Below are 22,050 nucleotides of genomic sequence, written 5' to 3' on the forward strand. Positions count from 1 at the left end.
AATCTCAGATCTGAATCACACACCCTTACACTTGGCACTGTAGAGTTTAAGAGAAGTTACAATTTAGAAGCATCACATCATTACATCTTCTTCCTTAACTATTATTCAATAACAGAGTAAAATATTATATACATTAAAAATAATTTTTTCGTATGTAAATTGCATAATTAAAATATCTTGGCTTGGATCCCTCCTAGAAATTCTGTAGGTATATTTGGGGCAATATTTGCTGATTTCTCTGGATTCCTGTTAATTATTCCCCGAGACCAGTATTTGGGGTGGTGTTTTGTATTGGCCACATGAGGACATATCAATGATAATCCTTCACCTTGGCAGTATCCAAGCATCCAAACCAGAGTCACTCACAGAAGCTAGGCAGACAGGAGAGCTCATACAGTGACTGACCACTCCCCCCCCGCCATTCTCTCTTGCCACTGCCTCCCTCTTCCTCCCTCCTCCCCCTCCCCTTTTGGAAAAAATGTGGGAGAAGCCCAGGAAGGAGCCAACCTGAGCCAACCTTCACTATGATGCTGTGTTCATACATTAACATATCTCTTAGTCATTCTGAAGGTTTGGTCTTTCTAATTGAACACCTCAATATTTGTTCATCATGGATATTTAATGGGACTTCCTGTTGATAGTCAAATTCCTCTTGATTGCACGTATTATATATCAGTTGACTGAAACTAGAACCAGTGCCTTCTGAGACCTCTGGGGAACACCCTGGGATAGGTCTTAAGTCACAATGGTTACAGTTTCCATTGGCAGTCTGGATCACGCAAGACCTTGGATATGGCTGTACCACATCTATCTCTTTTTGTTGCAGCGATGGTTTAAGTGCTACTTGATCACGTACTTGCTTGTCATAATATTTTTGTTTCAGCTCCTGAATTCCCTACATCCTGCTCATTATTAGATTTTCGTAAATCATGAGCTATAGCCATATTAGGTCTAATGCACCTTCCAGTTAAAAGCTGAACACAGAAGGGACCTCTAAGGGTGCATTCCTGCAAATCAAAAGTTATACCAAATCACTACTACTATTAAAAGCTTTCTTCATCAGATTTTTGATGGTCTGGACCAGAGTTGCCAGGCCTCCCCTGGCAACTGGTAGAGGATGGTTGCAGGAGGGCTCACCAGCCATGTCCTCTTGTCACCAAATATGAGCTAGTGTCACTCCAATGGGCCCTGAAGTGACATTAGTGTGTTGCAAGAGGACACCGGGGATGCTCTGATGTTTGGTAAAACTCTATGATTTAACCATAGATTTTTGCCCAAATACCAGCATGTCCCAGACAACATGCTGATGTCACTTCTGCCTCATGCACCCAGAAGTGACAACAGTGTGTCAACAGGGGACACTCTGGTATTTGGATAAAACTCTATGGATTAACCATAGACTTTTGCCCAAATACCAGAGTGCCCCCAGTGGTGTGCTGATGTCACTTCTGGACTCATGGGAGTGACATTAGCATGTAGGGATGCTGCTGGTGTTCCCTTCATTTCCTGCCACCCACCCCCACCCCCTGGCAGTTGACAAGTGGTGAAAAACACCCCCTGGCAGCAGGAGGTGCCAGGAAAACTGTGGGGCATTATCACTGAAGACTCCCTCTGGAATGTCATGTCATGCAAATATTCCTGTTAGACTTATAGTAACTGGTTTTCTGATGTTCATTGTTCTGGGTATAGATAACAGTTTGCAAATATTAAATAATCTAAATCAGTGTGTACTTTCTGGAAAAACGTGTGTACCCCGTGGGAAACTGGGTGTGGATTCCATGGCTCTGGTTGTTGACGTAGCAAGTACAATTGTTTTATACGATATTTGCTTTGTGCTGATTAACCCCTAGCCAACATATCACCCCAAGCTTATTTTTTTACACTTTTCAATTTTTAGGTAATCATAAGGGATTTTTTGCATTTTCTGTTTGGATGCTTGGTAGCACCACCTTGCTTTCTTCAAAGACAACTCCATCCATCACTGTAAACTCATGTCTGCACATTCCAGTTGTATCTGGCTTTCAGATGATAGGCATCTTTGGTTTGCGGCCATTGACCTATCACAATTTGCATTGGCATCAACAGTTGTTCTTGAACATGTTGCAATTTTTATTTCCATGGGGAAGTGATCATCATGTCCACATAAACTTTCATTTCATTCTTCAAAGACTTTTCGATCACCATGAGAAACTTTGCCTTGTATAGTTCCCAGCTAGATCAGATGTTTGTAGCATGTTCATCATAATTTGGACCTGTAATATATTTGGTAATGTGCTGAATAAAGTTTTAAGGGCCCTGTGATCTGTTTCCATAGTACTGTCTGTCCATAAACATATTGATTAAAACGTTTATAAGCAAATGAAAGACTGAGTAGCTTTTTCGCAATCGGTGTGACCAGGTTTCTGCATCAGTGAGAGATTTGGATGCATATATCATTTGCCAACACATGTTGTTATTTTGTAAGAGACTGCACCAATCTGGTTTATGAGGCATCTGCTGAAATGTTGATGGGTCTCTTTGGAGTGTGGAATTTAACACTGGCAGCTGCATCAAGTACTGCTTTAAGACTTTCCAGGATCCCTCCATTTCTGCATTTCAGCACTATTCTTTTTTTTTTTCTTTCTGATCACGAAGTCTCTGCAGAGGGGCTGCTGTTGTGGACAAATTAGGAATACATTAAGAACAGATCACCCTAAAAAACACCAAACATTTTTCTTGGACTGTGGCCATGGCATCACAGTTACAGCTGACTTTTTAAAATTTGGTTCCAGCCCTTCAGCAGAAATAACGTCTCCTACAAATGTCAGCTCTGTAGCATCAAAATCACATCCCCCCCCCGTTCAGTTTTTTACTTTGCAGATCTTATAGCAGTCACGCTCTTCTTAGTCACCCCCAATCGATATTTCATCTGTGGATGTACCCACCCCACTGATAAGCTCATATAGCAAGGGTATGTTCTTGTGATGGATATCTAGGCCATAAGTCATGCCAAAAGGCAAGAGTGAATATGCATACCATCCAAATGGAGTATTAAACATACATGGGTTTGGGTACTTTAATCTTAACTTCAACTGCCAAATCCTGATGAAGCATCCAGCTTGCTAAAAAATTGGCATTTGCAAACTGGGCCATTATTTTCTCTCTAGTTAGTGACTCTCTCTTAGACATGGGCACGAACAGCATTACGAACAGAAAAAACCAATAAACAGCCTAATCTGCTGTTCTCAAACAAGCTGTTCGTGAGGCCCCATCCTAAACGAACAGGTGGTCGTTGCAAGCCTCATTCGTTGCCTTCGGCAGCTGTTCGGCAAACCAGACAGTCTGGCACCTGCTGCAATCAATCCCCTTGGCAACCGGAGGCAAGGAGGGACTGAACTCTGTCTGAACTCCTTCTGGCTTTCCTTCTGGCTTTAACCCTTCAAAGTACTTCCAGCAGACAGTCCCATTTTTGCCACTGTGAATAGAAAATGGCAGCCAATGGGGAGACCCATGGATCATGCTTTTCCTGGGGTGCAAGCTCTCTGAAACTTGGGGGGTCTTCAGAGGACAGTGAGGACTATGCCCCCTGCAAATTTGGTGGGTATTGGACATTGGGAAGGTCAATTTGTGGGGTGTTTAAAGGGCCCTGCCCCTTGCACGTGGCAGGAAATGGCCCTTTAAACTATCAGCTGGCAGGCAGCAGGGGGGAATCCCCCCGCCACCTGCCAGCTGATAGTTTAAAGGGATCTTTAAAGGGCCAGGTATGTGGGTTTGAGGGGAGGGATGGCTAAGTGGGGTTGGTGGGGTGGGTTCTGGCCCCCACGAACAATGAACAATGAACATGTCCGGGAACAGTTCATGTTTGTCCATGTTCATTGTTCGTGGATGGCACCGAACGACATACAGGGTGTTTGTGGGGTTTTTTCCGTTCATGCCCATGTCTACTCTCTCTGTTTGCTTCTTTGATCCTTATGCACAACTGGCCATTAAGCTCTAGAAGTTCTGAATCGCTTATCCAGCCTGTCAATTTCTTCAGTTGCTTTTTAAAAAATTACAGGCAAGTCTTCCATTCTTCTGAGTTCAGCACCATTTTTTTTTAATCCAATGAGCAAATGGAACTTTCCTGCATGGGTAATTCATCTGAATGAGCTGGCACACAGTCCAGACTTATTCACGAATACTGGGATTGTGTGACTGCCTCATACCCTTGGTTACTGTAGTCCTGCAATGCAAATGCACATTTGGCAGATTTAGTTTTTCATAAGCTGCTAGGCCCAATATGGGTATCATATTTTTGATGTGTAACACTTACACACAGAAATTTTTACATGTGACATTAGCAGTGAGGCTTGGGATATTTGTACCAGCATTTTTGATTTTTTTAAATCTCTTCCTGGCAAACTTTTCTCCTCCTGTTCAGATAATGGCCGTTTTCTCACTGCTTACTGGCCATGGAACATCATGCCGAGCTTCTGGAACAACAGCGTCTTCCTGACGCGATTTCGTGCGAGAACTGCCGTTCTCGCACGAAATCATGCCAGGAAGACGCTGTCGTTCCGGGAGCTCGGCACAATGTTCCGTGGCCGGTAAGCAGTGTGAAAATGGCCAGCATGTTCACTTGAACACCAGTGTCCTGTTTAAATGGAATAACTGCCTCGTTCACAGATTCTCTTGAACTGGCAAAATCCAATCATCAGTTTTCTTGTGTGTACTAAATCATCATAAAACTCCTGATTCAGAGTATCTATCACGGTGTGTGCATGATTTTTTTTTTTTTTTGGGTTCTCTGACTTGGAAACATCTTGCAAAATGATTACGCTTCTCATAATTAAAACAAAGTTTTCTAAATGCCTTGCGCTAATGAGGAACACGCAGTCCACACATTTTTTGCATGCTTGGTTTTCTTTTCCATTTCTTCCCAGCAATGATTTATGATGAAGATATTTCTCTTTTTGAAGACAACTGTCTTGCACTTTGCTACTTTAAGTCAAGGGCATGGATCAGGTGAATTCAGATCTTTGGCCTGCACCTTCAAACGCTCTGAGGCCCTGCAAATCTGAACAGCTTTGTCTAGGGATGAAGTTCCCCATGAAGCAGCAGTTGTTCTCTGAGGACATTTCTCAGATGCCACAGACAATTCTGTCCCTTATCAGAGACACTTTCAAGCTACCAAAGCAATTTTTATCGAGCCTTCTTAATGCTATAGCATTACTGAGCCTTCTTAATGCCATAGCATTACCGAGCCATAATTTAATCTGCTTATGGCATACTTCTAAAAACTTATTTTATAAATGATGTGGAATTGCTTGGGGGGGGGGGGGGCGCAGTATCGTGGCCAAGTTTGCAGATGAGACCAAGAATGGTGTAAAGTGCTCCAGGAGAATTTCTCTGAATTGGGTGAGTGAGAGCAACAATGCGGCAAATGAAATTCAATCAAAAACTGAAAATCAAAGAGATCTAGTGCTGTAGTGTGGAGAGCTGGATTAAAATGTCACATCAGTGGGAAAAGGCAAGCTCCACTCAGGGGATTATTAGGAAAGGGACTGAAACTAAAATGGCCAATAATGTAGTGTGTTGCTTCAATGCACCACAAAGCTGTGAAGAAGGAGGAAAAGCCTATATGGCTTAGGGCTGCCATACCTTAAGGACCACCTTCTCCCATATGAACCTAGTCATCCATCCTGGTCGCCTTCAGAGGCCTTGCTCAGGAGCCCCCACCATCTGAAGCGGCCACCTGAGAAAGGGCCTTCTCAGTAATGGCGCTGAAACTTTTGAACTCTCTGCACAGGGAGATTCGTCTGCCTTCCTCTGTCACTGTATTCTGCCAGCAGGTGAAGACTTCTGTGTTCATTTGCTGTACCCCCAGTAAACCTTTTCAGGTTGTCAGACTAGATGGACCGCTGGCCTGATTTAGGAGGGCACCTCTGATTTTCTTATGTTCTTCCACAAGTTTCATTCTTCTTAGGCGTGCAGTTTTTTCCCTTCAGTCTTATTCATTATTTCTTCTTACTTTCTGCAAACCCAACATTATTAAAAATGCCCCAAACCTCCTCTCTAGCAATATGTAGAAAAATGAAGTACTTAATTTTATCATTTTTCTCTTTTGTTCCTATTGGAGCCAGGTACAGCTGATACCTTTGTCTAAACAAATATTTATCTAAACCACAACATGGTGGGCACCATGGCGCATGCAGCACCTTTCCTGGCGCCTGTCAAGTGGTTTCAGAAAGTGGGTGGGGTTAGGTAGGGCTTCTGAATGGCGACTGGTGATCTGATTGGTTACGCCCACTAACATCACATTGCTTCCGCAACAGCCGCCACCACAGCATTGGTTTCATTCTCTCACTCATCTTTCCTGGTCCCTGCACTTGGACTTCCTTTGGAAGTGTGTGGCTCTGCCTCTTGTGGCAGCCATTTTGTGGTTGTGCCCACTACCCTGTGTCAGAGTTCTGAAAATGCCCACAGACTCAAAAAGGTTGGGGACCCCTGGTCTAAACAAACAGGAATAGTTTCCCTCAGGAGATGGTGGATTCTTCATTGGGGGAGGTTTTTAAGTATCAATTAGATACCTGTTTGTCAGGGATATTATAGTTGCAGCTCCTTCGTTGGTAGGCAGTTGGACTAGATGACCATAGTGCCCCTTCCAATCCTCAGGTCAAATAAATAAATATCCCCACCCCCATTATCTGTAACATCTGCTGATAACTGCCAGCTTGTGTTTGTAACATATCCATATTTGCTATGTTTCTTTCTAATTGACTTTCTTGCTTTTGTTGGGTATAAATCATAGCCCTTCCCTTTCTTCTGATTCTAGCTGTACAGGGATCATGGTGTCTTCCCTTCAGGGTAACCACAGTACTGTACTAACTGTTCAGTTCAACCCAGTGCACTCCCATTCTTCACATCTGACACCATATAATATTTCCAGATCCACTGATAAGGGTTACCAAAATGACTTAAAACAACTGTACTAGCAATGGAAATATCTTGTACAGCAGTCTTGAGAGCTTGTTCTAGATCAAATTATGGTCAGTCCATTCTATGTGGCTTTGCTTAGGAAGGCTTCTTGAGTTTTCTGCTTTGCACACATTGCATTACATCCTGTTTGCTGCATGCTAGTAGACCAGAATGTTGGCCCATCCCACAGTCCTATCTTGTCAGTCAGGCCATACCTTTGCGTCATCAGCAGCTCTTTGAAAAACCGTTGTTCTAGAGAAAGGAGTTCACGACATGTTGCATAAGAACACGTGCTGATAAACAGACCATAATGCAGAGCTAGAACAGATCCCTAGTGGATAGAATTTGGAAAATAAGTTAGGAGCGAAGCTGGCAGACCTAAAGTAGGATCCATGCAAAAGAAAAAAATAAATAAAGCGTGGCTTTGAAGTTTCTGATACTGGTATCTTATAAGAATGTGATTGGACAAGTAAAATAATGGATATTTGGCAACAGCACTTGCTCGGAAGGGGGCAGAAGGCTTCCCTGTACTGGAATTTCAGTCATGCTAATGTTAATCTCAGCCAGTGATGTTTATACTTTCTTCCCCTCCTCCTCCTCCAGTAAATGTTGACTTATTTTGTGCACATGTGAGCTAACACTGTAAGTTAGGCATGGTCGTCAAACATAGAAATAAACCTATGTGTGGAAGGGAAGCTCTACATTTTCAAGTTCATATTTGCACAAATGTATGTAGGCTCTCTGTAGGTGATACATACTCTCAATTTTTACAGTGAATGGAGTGTGCATTCTCAATTTATGCTTTTATGCTCCTGTTTTTCAGGTTACCTTGCCCCTCGGAATCTTCCTAGTGCAGGTTTCTTCCCATTTCTCCAAACGGTGCTCTGTAATTCAGATGCCATGTGCAAAAGCACACCATATACACCAGAGGACCTCCTGCCAAATCTGACTGGCCTTTCACCCGTACGTCGGTAAGGAAGTAAATGGCACTGTGGTTTCTGAAAAGAGTTTCCCAAACCCTCTCTAGACCTCCACAATGTGCAGAATCGCTGCTGAGGCAGGAAAGGAGACTGTGTCGCACTCTGTACCCCGATATACATGCCTATGAAGCCTTTGTACATACAAAGTGAACAAAGCATGCTCCCTCAGTGTGATCGGTAAACTTGAAAAAGCAGGATTTGGTTATACAGAAAAAAGTTTATCCACTTCTCTGTTATGGGCTCTGGAAAAAAGCATTGCCATAGACCAAGAAAATAAGCGAGCTCTTTCGTAATCACATCTGTACCCTTACTTAATCACCCACAAACTCGAAGAAATAAGGGCTGAATTGCATGTGACTCTAGAATTTTATAAATGGAAGTAGCCAGGGCGGGGCTTCATCTGAGCAAAGAAGGATTTACCATGACCCCCCTACTTTTTCCACACTCAAAAACGTCCCTTTTCAGCAGGGGTCATTTTGTAGAAAAAGAGCTGGAGGAACTCATTAGCATAACTCATTAGCATAACTCATTAGCATATGGCACGCCTCTTGCCATCACTGGAAGTGTGTCATTAGTATAACTGATTTGCATATGCCACACCCCCTGACATCACCTATTCTGGTTGTTTTGGACCCAATCCTAGCCATTCAGGGCTGAAATTGGGCCCAAAATGGCAAAAAGGGGCTGAAAATGGCTGAAAAGGAGCCCAAAATGGTCAGGATTGGGCCACCGATGAGCGGGAGAGTGATCCACCACCCATCAGAGGCCTGATGTGGGCCATTTTGGCCCCAATCCAGACTGAAACAGGCCCAAAATGGCCGAGAGTCAGGTGGGCGGGGCCACCTGACATGTGACCTCTTTAGGGGACTGCTGGAACTGCGTTCCATCACGTTCCCCCTTGAAATGAGCCCTGCTCTTCAGTCAAATTTAAGTACAGTAGGGGAAAAAGCAGGCACAAAACAGTCTTTTTCCCTACCCAACTTTAAAATTGCCGAGGATGGCCATTTTTATTTAGAAATTGATCTGCTTGAGCCCACCACTTCAGGCTCTGTGAAGAGCTGTAACTGACCCAAGGCCACCCAGCTGACTTCAAGTGGTGGAGTGGGGAATCAAACTTGGTTCTCCAGATTAGAGTCCCGCCGCTCTTAACCACTGCACTAAATTTGCTTTCATTATGAGCTAAGCTCATAATGTTATACTTTTTCATTTAATTGCAATATGTACATGTGGATTTTATGGCCCAATCTTTTCCGATGCCATTAAAGTTGTTTCAACTGTGTATGGCCGTAAAGGCTCAGCCATGCCATAAAGATGCTGTTTTGCTTTTCTTCTTCTGAGGAAATTTATTTTAAAAGTGCCTTTATATTTACTGGAAATAAGTTCAAGTTATGTGCAGGAACTGGCCTAAATAAAAATTCCATGCTGAAATAAACTTTAAAGGATCCATATCCTGATATGAACTCAGTCTGAATTGGTTTAATGTAAAAAAAAAAAAACAACCCACCTTCAGAGGGAAGTAATGAGGATATAAGATTCTTTTCACTCCTTTTTTCTTATCAGAAAGCGGAGAAGGTCAGCTAATCTGGAGAAGGACAGAAATCCATCATCCCAGAGCGCTAATGTTACAAAAAGGAGAAATGGTTCACTGGGTAGGTGATTTAACTCTATTTGCATTTAGCAAGCTTTCTCAATTTTCTATAAGAACGGCACAAATTTCTCAGCAAATGTTTTTGGCAATCAAATTCCCCCTGTTTGATACTCATGATTGGACTGTAAACTGATCAGAGATATGTTGATTACATCAAGCGACTCATGCAGCTGAGGAACAAGTTTGCAGCTGCCTGTTGGCCAGAAGCCGATTCTGGGGGATCGGCTGGGAGTCGGGTTTTTATTTATTTATGTTTTTATAAACCACCTTTCTCACTGGGATTCAAGGCAGATTATATAGTATAAGTCAACACAGTCAACAGCTGGGACATTCTACTAAAATGTGCAAACAAGCAGTACAAGCAGAAATCCAGTAGAAAGAAAAACAATGTTTTTTCCAGCGCAGACAGTACAGTGTAGTACAGTCTACAGTCCTATCCCTGTACGAATGCATCCCACTGACCTGTTTCCTTATTGCTTGAGTAAAAAAGCCTTATGAATAATTCAGTTTTGCCCAGTTTGTAGAAAACTAGGGGAGTGGGAGCTTTCCTGACCTCTTCAGGCAGGCAGGTCGTCCCATAGTTCAAGGGCCAGAGAATGCACATGTACAGGTTCTGATCCACACCACCGCTTCAGCAAAATAGCTACTCAGTGAAAATGCAAAGGGGAGAGATAAGAGCTTGTTTCTCTTCTCTCCCCTCCAGGTTAGTAGGAACAGAATCAATCTCTGCATTGCAAAAAGGAGGCTGGAAAGAGCTGGTTTCTTTTCCCACATCTTTTAATGTCTGCATTGCAAAAAGGAGAGGAGAAAAAAACCTAATTTTCCTTTCTCCTTCCAAGCTGGATAGGGACAGAAGCAATGTTTTTAATCTCTGCTTGGCAACATGGGGAGAAGAAAGAGCTGGTTTCTCTCCTTTTCTCAGCAACACAAGCTGTTATGGGCGGGGCTAGCCCAAGCAGAGTAATCAGAGTGCGGTCCAAAGTCAGAGCACGAGTCCAAAGCCAGGAGTAAGTCCAAAGTTCAAAAGCCGAGTCAGGAGGTCCATAGGTCAGTTACTGGTAAGGTCAGATCTAGATGCAGGCAGAGACCAGGTCCAAAAGCTACAGGAGCAAGGCAGGGTTCCAGGGAGTGGCCGCAGCAGCAGCAGCGGCAGGAATCCAACACATTACTTCCACACCTGGCAGTTCCTCTAGACTGGCTTTTATGGACAGGCGTGGTTTGCAGCCAGCTGCTTGGGCTCTGTCCTGATGTTAGTCATTATCATTATCCCCAAGCAGCTGGTGTCAGCTCAGGAGGTGCGCAGTGTGCCGTCTCTCCTGCAGCTCCACTCTCTGCCTTCGCCTGCGGTGCTCTTTGGGTGGGGGTGGAAGCCCCTCGCTGGGCTTCACCTGTGATGTTGGAAGTCCTTGGCTGAGCTTCCTCTGTGGTGTTGGGGCTGGAGGGGGCTGGTGGCTCTGCCCCAGCTGCTGGCTGTGGACTCTGATTAGCCAGAAGGTATTCTTCCTAATCACCAGCTTCTGCTGCGTCGGGGCTGGCTGCATGAAGCTCCTCTTCTCCAGGGAGGAGTCCTCACTTTCACTGAGCTCAAACTGGCCCATGACACAAGCCACCATCTTAGGGCCAAGCTACAAGTGACGAATGACACTTGAACGGCAAGTGGATTGAGTGGAGAGCAAGTGGAGGGCAAGTGAACAGGGAGGAATACACTTGCTGTTCAAGTGTCATTCGTCACTTATAGGTTGGCCCTTAGAGAGAGGAGAAGAAAAGGCCTTCTCATCTCCCCTGCTAATTTTGCTGCATCTCAGCAAGTCTGGGAGGCAGCAAAGTTTCCATGATGGGTGATCAGAAGAACCAGACTTCCAGGTGATTAGCTGGGAGCGGAGTCCTGCCCCCGCCCCCAAGCTTTGCTGCTTAGAGAGCAAAATTTCTCCAGTAGGAGGTAAGAAGACAATTCTTATCTGATCCTTCACCACCAGGGAGTCAATTTCTGACCCATAAACAGGTTGTAAACAAACAGCCCATCAATTTACTAGCTGCCTGATTCCCCCTGGCAAACAGGAAGGGAGCTGAACTGGCAGGTGTTTGAGCATCCCTACTTTTCTTCAGGTGAAATCATGGGAAACTCTCAAGATGAAAGCCCAGGACAGTTTTACTAAAGCATTTGCTTGGTTTTCTATAGATGCGCGGTTGAATTTTCTTAAAATGGTAAGAACAATTACAGATACGTAAAAATAAAACAAAAGTAAAGTAAATTAAATAAAAGTAAACAAACCCAAATTTTAATCTTTTTAAATCTACAGCTGATAGGTATACAGCATCCTTCCTCCTCCTCCTCCTCCTCCTCTCCGCAAGGCCTGCTCCTTACAGCAGAGAACTGGCTTGTGATAATCCCCCTTGGCTACCCTACAGCCCTTGAAATAGGGCGTCCTTGGTCTCTTGCTGGAGCTTTCTGTCCAAAGGAAGGTTAGGGGTTGGATCCAAGATCCATGTGACCCTTTCAGGTCCCAGCTGACAGCCATCAACCCACTGGCTCGCTGGGTGTTTCCTGCACCATGCTACTCTCGGTCCTGTCTTTTCCACTTATTGATGGCCCGCTGAGCAGACTTGGTGGCCTCAGCAGCCTGTCATATCACTGTCAGGGCTCTTCTCATTGTTGATACCACTTCAGAGGCTTCCAAGGCTTTCCTGATTGTTGGTACCACCCGTACTAGTTTGGTCCTTCCAGAAAAGCTTCCAGGTAAGTCACCGTCCCCAGACAAATGGGTTCTGGAGGATTAGAAAACTTCTCATAAGTCTGATTTCCAGGCACTTGCCCTGCTTCCAGATACCCAAAGGCTGGTTAAAGTTCAATCAAAATGGGTCAAGAAAACCCTATGTGCTCTAAGGTAATCTAGTAATTAAATATGTTGTATTTAAGGAGATATACTTAATAGTTATATCTTATATCATTACAGGTGTGTGTTTGGTGGGGTGGACCACAGGGCATACAGTAATCGTGGTTCATGAGGATGATAGTAATTGCAAATGTGGCTTTCTGCAAGCTGTGGTCTAAGGACATTTGACAGGACAATCATTCTGAAGCTAAGCAGGTCTGTCAATGGACAGGAATCTGCTTGGGAATCCTATACACCTTGAAATCCATGGGAAAAGGCTAGGATACCATGAAATAATTATTATCTAATCTGAAATGTCTGAAAAGAACACCAAGGCCGTTTCCACATGCTGTTAAAGAGATGGCCCACTCACTGAACTCTGGTGTGTGTTTTTTCACTCACTCCATACGTCTCCAATTTCAAAGCAGAAGCAGGCAGTTTGGCTTCCGGATATTGGGGGGTGGGGGCGTCTTTTAGCCAGCATAGGAAAGTGTGGGAAATTCCATTCTCAGAAAAGAGAATTCAGCCTCCCATTTCCACTTCCCACAATCTACTCTTTGTTAACTAGAAACCTTGTGGGCTCCATTCAACCAAAGTGATTGCAATTGACTGCAATGGAGAGATTTAGTCTTCACTCTGACTGAAATCACTAGGACTTGAAAGTGTTTGATTCCAGATGGATCATTCTCTATATTTGTACTTGCTCTTTCTAAAAGTATGTTTTAAACAATTGGATCTAGTCATTTGTAAAATAGGTGAATGTGCCTGAAGTATGCGAGTGAACAGGAAAGTAACGGGGGAAACATGTGTAAGGGCAATCACATGCTCTACACGTGTAATTCGTCTCATGTAGTTCAACTCCATATTTGCCTGACTCAAGTGACATCTCCAACCTAAGTCCTGTTAATCAGGATTTGAGATAATCTATAGGGTGTCAGATACCAACAATATATAGTATTTACAAATTGTTATCTTCAGCTGAAATAAGTGTTTAATATACATGTGTCCAATTCTAAAGATAAAATCTTATTCCAAATTTCCTTGTATTTCCTTAACAACTTAAGATATCTCATATCTTATTTGTAGAAATTGCAAAAAAATAAGGTCTTAAACCATTCATTAGATGAGTTATCTCCTCATAAAACTGCACCGTAGCTTAAAAGAACCTCTATACTATAAAGATTAAATTGCCACCAATGTGTAGTATTGTGATGTCCATATATAAAGGGTTAGTCATTTTCTCATTTGAAAAAAAAAACTGGAATCAAATGGGAGAGTCTGGGATTTACATAAGTTTTTAATTAATGCTATATTTTTTGATCTTCACTAAGGGGAGGAATTTCCTAACTAAAATTCTTTTGCTCGTACTATAGCAAATCCATAATTTTACATTTTAATTTCTTAGAAACAGCTAAAGAAGCTTCCCCTAGAACAAGCTGTTCTTTCAATAAAGTTAACTTGCCTGTAAACCATAGTTTATCCTTAGTTAACATTCCAACCCTTAAGTCTCCTTGAGAAATAGCTCTATACAATATTTGCAGCTAGTCTTGATTTTCATTGACATATAAAATTTAAAATAATTTGTAGCCACTTATTTAAACACTTCAACTTAAAAATGGAATGATGTATTGTCGAAGGCTTTCACGGCCGGAGAACGATGGTTGTTGGGGGTTTTCCGGGCTGTATTGCCGTGGTCTTGGCATTGACAATGCCAAGACCATGGCAATACAGCCCAGAAAACCCCCAACAACCATCGTTAAAAATGGAATGTTATTATATTTTTATTATAGTTATTCTACCTAACAACAAAATAGGAAGATATGACCAAAAGGATAATAACTCAAGAATCGTTTTAACATGATTCTAATACATCAAAACCATTCAATACCAACTCCTCTTTAGATCAAATCTGATAGAAGATGATATCAAATTTGGTGACATATTCAATAAAAGAACCACCCCTCAATGTTTAATGAAAGTGTATTAATTCTTGGGAGAGCCAGATGCCTAGGTATTTAATAGATGATATCTTATATTCAACACCAGGAACGTGGTGGAATGGAGTTCTGGAACCTCTTGAAAATGGTCACATGGTTGGTGGCCCCGCCCCCTGATCTCCAGACAGAGTGGTGGGGAGGGTGATCTAAACTCCCCTCTGTCTGGAGATCAGGGGGCGGGGCCACCAGCCATGTGACCATTTTCACCGAGGGCAACGCACTGAGTTCCACCACCTCTTTTCCCAGAAAAAAAGCCCTGTTCAACACATAGTAGGTCAGACACTTCCACGGAGAAGATGATAAATTATTTATGCATTAAATTTATTTATACCACCTTTTCTCCCCAATGGGCCCCCAGAGTTGCTTAGAACATTCCCTTCAGAATGTTTTTGAAGATTTATTTTATAATTCGCTAATTTTTGAAGATTTATTTTATAATTCGCTAATTTACTAAATATTTGAAGAGTTGAATAACTAGCAGATAAACATGGCTGACACAAAAAACAACCATTTTTCCTCTGCATAAAATTATATTTTAAAAATATTATCATCAAACTACGCACCTATAATCTCACTCTTATTTTTAATACCAACTACAAGTGGCTCAAAAGCCAAAACAAATAGAAAACGGGATAAAAGACAGCCTTGTCTAGTACCTCTTTAACCCACATTCTCTTGATCAAACAACCATTCACTAAGACTGTTGCTGGAGGTTTGTCATATATAAATTTTAACCAATTTTAAAATCAGCCTCCTAAACCAAAACAATCCATTACCTGCCACAAATAATGCCAGTGAATGTGATCAAAGGCTATTCCGCATCCAAAAAGAACAAAGCTAAACTCATCTCCTTTTTTCTTAGCTGCACTAGTCAAAGTCCCCAGCCTCTTCAGATTTAAAGACCATATTCTCCTAGTGATAAAAACTTGATTGTTCTGCCTCAGTGTGCCTCGAGATCATAGTCTTCAAACAATTAGGCGTCTTGGAATCTATCTTGATTCAATAATGAAATGTGTCTGTATGAATCACAGGACAAAAGGTCTTTTTCCTGGTTTCAAAACTAAACTGTACAGGCTTCCTCCCAAGAAAAGGAAATTGAAAATCTTCATCATTAATCAGAGAGATAAATGTTATAAAATCCTGAAGGACAATCATCATATGATATTTGTTAAATATGTTAAATTGCTACACGTCACTCAAACTAAGGTAGTTACGATATATTGTTGAAGGCTTTCATGGCTGGAGAACGTTAGTTGTTGTCGATTTTCCAGGCTGTATGGCTGTGGTCTTGGCCAAGACCACGGCCATACAGCCCGGAAAATTGACAACAACTAAGGTGGTTAACTTGCTTAACTTTAATCATAAGCTATACCTGGCTGTTTAGTATCAGTAACTAAATTCAGAACACGGTGTCCACTAGTGCTCCAGCTGATTGGCATTAACTACAGTGAAGGGTACCACCCACTGAAGGAGCTGAGCGCTCTGCTTCTTTCATTACATCAGTGGCACCTAGGGTTGCCAGCTCCCTATACCCTCCCAGCGGGAGGGTGACGGGACCCTGTACTTACTGGGAGGATGATCCTTGTGAATAAGTGCTCCTGGCATTGACGCGATGATGTCACTTCTGCCCTGGTTGTGGGCATATTCCCACACTTTGTGTGGGGCCAATTCAACCCGTTTGGGGACAAAATTGGCCCCTGTGAAGTGTGGGAGCATGCCCACCACTGGTGCTATGACATCATATCTGTAAGTGACTTTGCACCCCACTGGGAGCGTGCCCGCTGTGCACTTGCCTGGATTGCCTGCTGGTGACGGATGATCGCCAGGTGGTTTGCACCTGGGAACCCTAGGCACCCCAAGGCCCCTGGAAGGATTTTAACCCTCCATTCCTGAAGCTAACATTTCCCTTTCCTGCCACATGCCCCTTTGGCATATTTCTCTTTGCAGCTGAGTCAGCCTGTTCTTTTCTCCATGGAGAGTGACCAGCCCAGGGCTGGTTGAAAATGCAGAAGGAGATTTTTGTTTCTCCTCTTGCTCTGGAAAGACAGTGATCCCTGTCTGTACTGCTTCCTTCACCTTTGAAAACTTTAAAAAAATGATAAATACTGTAACATTCAAATGCATATTTTTAAACACATGCTGGAAGAATTTTGCATCTTACCGTGCTTTTGGAAAAACAGTAAATTGTAGTATTCCCCCCCCTCCCCGCATTTGTAAATTGTAATCATGCCATGCTGAGGATAGGTTGCATACAATGAACTTTGCTACAATGAACAGACGCTACATTCAATAATGGCTTACGCTTCCAGACAGTCGGGAAAAAACATAGCTTAGAAGCTGCTTGTCTGCTTTCCTCTGCCATTTGCCTTGCCTTCCCACTTCTACGGAACAGGAGCTGTGGTTTGTCCATTCACGTGTCAGCTGTATTAGAGCTAGCACAAACCATGGGTTGCAAATGCACCTGAACATTTATTCTGGTTTGTGGGATGATCCTGAACTATGGGGTTTAGGGATACCAACTCCAGGTTAGGAATTTTCTGGAGATTTGGGGGTGGAGCTTGAAGAGGGAGGAGTTTGGGGAAGGGTGGGACCTCCATGGGGTATAATACCATAGAGTCCATCCTCCACAGTAGCCGTTTTTTTCCAGCAGAACTGTCGGCTGGTTCATTCTTCCCTGCTGTGCTGCTGCAGTAATTTTAACTGCTCTATTGGTCTCCAGCCCAAGGATCATTATAGAGAATCTGTGGATAAACACCTGAGGCTATACATCCTCTAATCCCGGCTATCTGCTCATTAAGACACGCTGATGAGCTGCTGTAGCACAGTGGTTAAGTGGTTTGGCTGTGAATCAGCACTCTACTGGTTCAAATCCCACTACTGCCATGAGCTCAGTAGGTGGCCTTGGGTAAGCCACTCCTCTCAGCCCCAGCTCCCCAGCTGTATTGTGGGGATAATAATAACTCTTATTTGCCGCTCTGGGTGAGGCACTAATCTGTCTAGAAGAGTGGTATATAAGCTCAGTTGTTGTTGTTGTTGTTGTTGTTGTTACTGAATGTCCACAATTTGCTAATGGTGGTGGGAAGTGCCATCTAGTCACATGCAATTTATGACAGCCCCTTAGGGTTTTCAAGGCAAGAGACATTCAGAGGTGGTTTGCCGTTGCCTGCCTCAGCTCAACAACTTCTTTGATGGCTTCCCATCCATGTACTAATCAGGGATGCCCCTGCTTAGCTTCCGAGATCTAACAAGATCAGGCTAGCCTGGTCAGGGAACTTTGTTAATACTGGGAATTATCAGGGTTTGCTCAGTTCAGGGCGGTCAGTCGCAGTCCCTGTCACAGACATCAGGTATCAAGGAGTGTGATTTGGAGAACGTGCTGCGTAGAGGGAGAATGAGTGGGGTTCTCTCCTTTCCTGCTGGGAAGGCCTCCATCAAAGTTGTTCCATTCCAATCACTTATTCCCTCCACTAGAGGAGCAGCTATTCTGTTTCAGTTTTTCTGGGCACATCGCACATTGATTGCCAGTGCTGTAGGTGAAGCACAGTAGAAAAGGCGAGGAGGTCAGGAAGGCTCCCATTCGCTCCCATTCGCCTGGCATTCCTCAGATTGTTTAAAACAGAATTAGGAAAGAGCAAGAGTTTAGTAGCACCTAAAAGACTTAACAAAATTTGTGGTAGGATGTGAGCTTTCGTGAGTCACAGCTCACTTCTTCAGATACCAGATACTAGACTCTTGCTCTTTTCTACTACTACAGACAGACTAACAAGGCTACCCGTCTTGATTTAAAACAAAATTGTTTAGGAAGGTATTTTTTATGAAGGGAATAGGGCTATACTATAATGGAATGGTTTAGGGAGGCACTTTTTAAAATAAAAGGAACAGGGTTGTCATCTATTCCAAGGTTCATTGTATGTTGCATTCTGCTCTTACTGCATTGTTTTCTACTTTTGCATTTCCCTTTTTCACATTGTTTATGATATATCATGTGTGTGCATATGCACACATAGGCACAGAAGTCTATTATATCTTTTTATTCTGTTTTTCTGACTTTTGTAATCCTAGTCCTATTGCATTGTTTATTGGATGTCTTATGCTACCAGATTACATTGTTTTATATTGTGTGATCCGCCTTGAGTCTCAGAGAGAAAGGTGGACTGTTCATGAACCGTGGGTTGGATCCAAAGGTCATTTTCTGCCAATGTAGAGGGTGGGATGTTTGCTAATTCCCCAGCTGTGAACTCCCCTCCACTTCACATTCACACAGCTCCTAAGGATCTCCTATTTCCCAGGAACAGTATTGCAGAGAGTTCAGTAGGCTGCTTGTATTTCTCTTTTAGGATGTTCGTTGGAACATCTAAGAAAGGTTATGATAACTACAAGCATCCATGCTAAATTTTACTTCCATTTATTTATTTCATTTATACCCTACCTTTGTCCCCAATGGGGACCTAGAGCAGCTAATGTCATTTTCCTCTCCTCCAACTTATCCTCACAACAGCCCTGTGAGGTAGGCTAGGCTGAGAGTGTGTGACTGGCCCAAGGCCATCCAGCAAGCATGCATGGCAGAGTGGGGATTCGAATCTGGGGCTCCTATCCTCACACGCTAACAATTACACCATGCTGGCTCTCAAAAAGGAAATTTTCTTGAGTTCTTCCAAGAAGTCATGAGGTCATACGTTTCAGTACAATCAGCAAAATCAAGCGTTTAAAATAATTATTTATTTTTTTATCATTGCAGAGTTGATTGATTCAATAGCCAATCTGAAAAGCATCACTGAAAATATTTCATCATTGTCCAACCACACCAGAACTCGTTTGTTCAAAAATATTCTCAGGCTGGGAGAGGTAATTTTCAATGATTAGTTAATCAGATAACTTTTAACATCCTGTTTCCTGTAACCTAATGTCAATGTGGGGTTTTTATTTTAATAAGAAAAATAGGGTTGCCAACTCCAGGTTCGGAAATTATTGGAGATTTGAGGGTGGAGTCTAGGGGGGGGTGGAGTTTAGGGAGGGACCTCAACAAGGACTATAAAGTCCGCTATCCAAACCAGCCATATTCTCCAGGGGAACTGATCTTTATTGTCAGGAAAGCACTGAGAGATCTCCAGGTCCCATCTGGAGGTTGGCAGCCCTACATAAAAACCAAGTATGCTTCTAGTAAGTGCTCCGTATCTTGTAACAGACTCATCCTCTGCTTAGCCCTTCTTCTGCTGGATCCCAAAATATGTGGAGAGACAAAAACATCTACTGTTGTTACTGCTTTTGGTCTGGTAGAAAGCCCCATAAGCGGTTCAGTGAGGGTCAGAAACTTTCCACAGGGACTACCACAGTATTCCACACAACTTGAGGTCCGAATGTCCCTTAGCCAGTCATAATAAGAGACAGACACGGAGTCCTGCAGATGAAGCAATCTATAACCGTTTATTAAACGATGGAGGAACGAAGGTTACACAGGGAGTAAAAAGTCTCTTCGTGCCCAATGCTCATCAAAGCTACAATAGCAGTACAAAGCAATTAATACCTTTTGGTTAATTATAATATTTGTTATTCTATTGGCTCAGAAAATACAGTGGCCCCCATTGGCTCAAGTGGGCAACCACCTTTCATGATACAAGTGTCTAAGGGTATTCTGGCTGGAAGAAACAACTTAGGTCAACAGCATAGTTACAGCATTACCCGATTGCAATTTCTTATCTTACCTGTCCTTGGTTTTATCTCTGGAAGGAACATCTTCCTTCCTTTCTCACACATCTCTTTCATAGGCTTTTCATTCCTGCCCATTCCTTTGGTCTATGTAACATTTAATAGAGGCGCCCCTATGTCGCTTCTTGCAACCTTGTGGGCTTCAAGAGAGGAATATTTCTCTGGGTTCCGTGGGAGGGGAGCACTCTCCCTTCCCTAGGAATGTGCTTAGAATTACATTCAGTCCTCCTCCGCTTTGTGGTTTCCTCTCTCAGCCTTGAGAGATGTTGCTAATCTAGCTAGTGTTCATTGCAACATTTTGCATAAGCAGTTCCACAAAGGGGTTTCTATATCAAGTCATAAACAGGTGTCAAGTCATAAGTTGGTGTTTATCAAGCACAATCTACCAGGTAGCAAGCTTCACGGTGCTTGATCTCACTTCTCACAGTGATTTACATGTATAACATAGGCTGAATCCACACTTACCTGGCACAGCGCTAAGCAGGCGGAGTGAGAGCATCTTTCTGGTGCATTTTATGACGTCATCGTGCCACAAGAGCGGCATCATGGTGCGATGATGTCATAAATCGCACCAGAAAGACGCTCTCACTCCGCCTGCTTAGTGCTGTGCCGGTAAGTGTGGATTCGGCCATACATTCCGCTTTGGTCTTTTGTTTCAAGTCTCATTTTCTTGCAAGTTGCGTTACAGATACTACTTTAGCTCCTGAGAATAGTAAAAGTGCATAACAGTAGTAGAAGGCACATAAAGGCATATACAATCTCTTTCATTAAATCTACTTCCCACCACAGGAACTGAGTTAGGATGGTTGTCTGTGGCCGTTTTAGACTTTCTGTTCCTTCTGATACCTTCAGCCCTGGTGCTGGCTTTGTGGATGGGCACAACGGCTGTTTTCTGACCTTTAAGCCACCAGTTTTGTCTCTTCAAAACGTGTGATCAGGATGCTCTAGTTATTGTGTATTTGACTAGACTTGCTAAAATGATCTGGTCGTTTCCACCTCTTCTAATGCTGGATTTAGTGTTTAAATGGAAATGCAAAAAAAAATTATCTGCAGCAAGCAAATCTTGGGGTATTTAAAATTTTTTACCATTCTAAATACAAAATATTTAAACATATAAAATGAAAATGAAGAATAAGGTAAAGCATCAAAGGATTTGCGTCAAATCCAGCCAGACCATGTTCATGTTGTTAGATGCTGATGTAGCCAACATTAAAGAGACCAATTTTCAGTAAGCTTTCCAGTCTTCGTATTAGATTACAGCCAGTTTTGCTATTCATAATGTCTTTTGAAACTATTTTTATTTGGAAGGAGATTCATGCACAATATTATAATCTATTTGATTTCATTCAGATTACCATAATAAACCAGGGTTTGTTTAAACTGCTTTCTTTCCATAAATGCTGTTTAGCCTACCACACTTTTGTTTTGTCTAGCATATGCCCAATAACTGTCATTGGCCCTCCCTGTTCCTCATGCTGTGTGGTTTTGTGTGCATTTACTGAATTGTTTTTAAATACTATTTTCAATGTTGTTTTAAATTTAAATTGTCTTAAAATGTTGTTTTACATTGTTGGTTAAAGTTTTAATGTTCGCTGCCTTGGGGATTGTACAAGTCGGCATACAAATGTTTTAAATAAAATAGTAATAATAACCCTCTTGAGTCGCCTGGCTGCTAACCAAGCCTCACTATGTACACACAGTCAACTAGCTATTGGTTGATTGCAATAAATAAGCAGGCTAAGAAAACCACTTTAATTGATATAGCCAATTTTTAAACCGTAGCGTCTGTTTCTTCAGTACTGGAGATATATTTGTTTGTAAACCAACCAGGTAGTCTGTATTCTTATTATAATAACATAAAACTCCAGTGGGGCATTCAGCACCTGGGTTAACAAAAGCTACAATAGATA

The 22,050-nt window shown here is 42.6% G+C and overlaps 1 protein-coding gene across 1 annotated transcript in view; it reads left to right on the plus strand.

Annotated features, from left to right (window-relative positions):
- The window catches only part of ABCA12 (ATP binding cassette subfamily A member 12), a 165,105-nt gene that overhangs the window by 26,988 nt on the left and 116,067 nt on the right, over positions 1-22,050 (plus strand). Inside the window, exons 3-5 of the mRNA XM_054971557.1 lie at positions 7,760-7,907; positions 9,477-9,565; positions 19,173-19,279. Coding sequence (XP_054827532.1) covers positions 7,760-7,907; positions 9,477-9,565; positions 19,173-19,279 — 344 coding nt within the window. The remainder of the gene's footprint in view (positions 1-7,759; positions 7,908-9,476; positions 9,566-19,172; positions 19,280-22,050) is intronic.

Source organism: Eublepharis macularius, chromosome 2 (genome assembly GCF_028583425.1).
Source record: "Eublepharis macularius isolate TG4126 chromosome 2, MPM_Emac_v1.0, whole genome shotgun sequence".
NCBI classification, from domain to species: domain Eukaryota; kingdom Metazoa; phylum Chordata; class Lepidosauria; order Squamata; family Eublepharidae; genus Eublepharis; species Eublepharis macularius.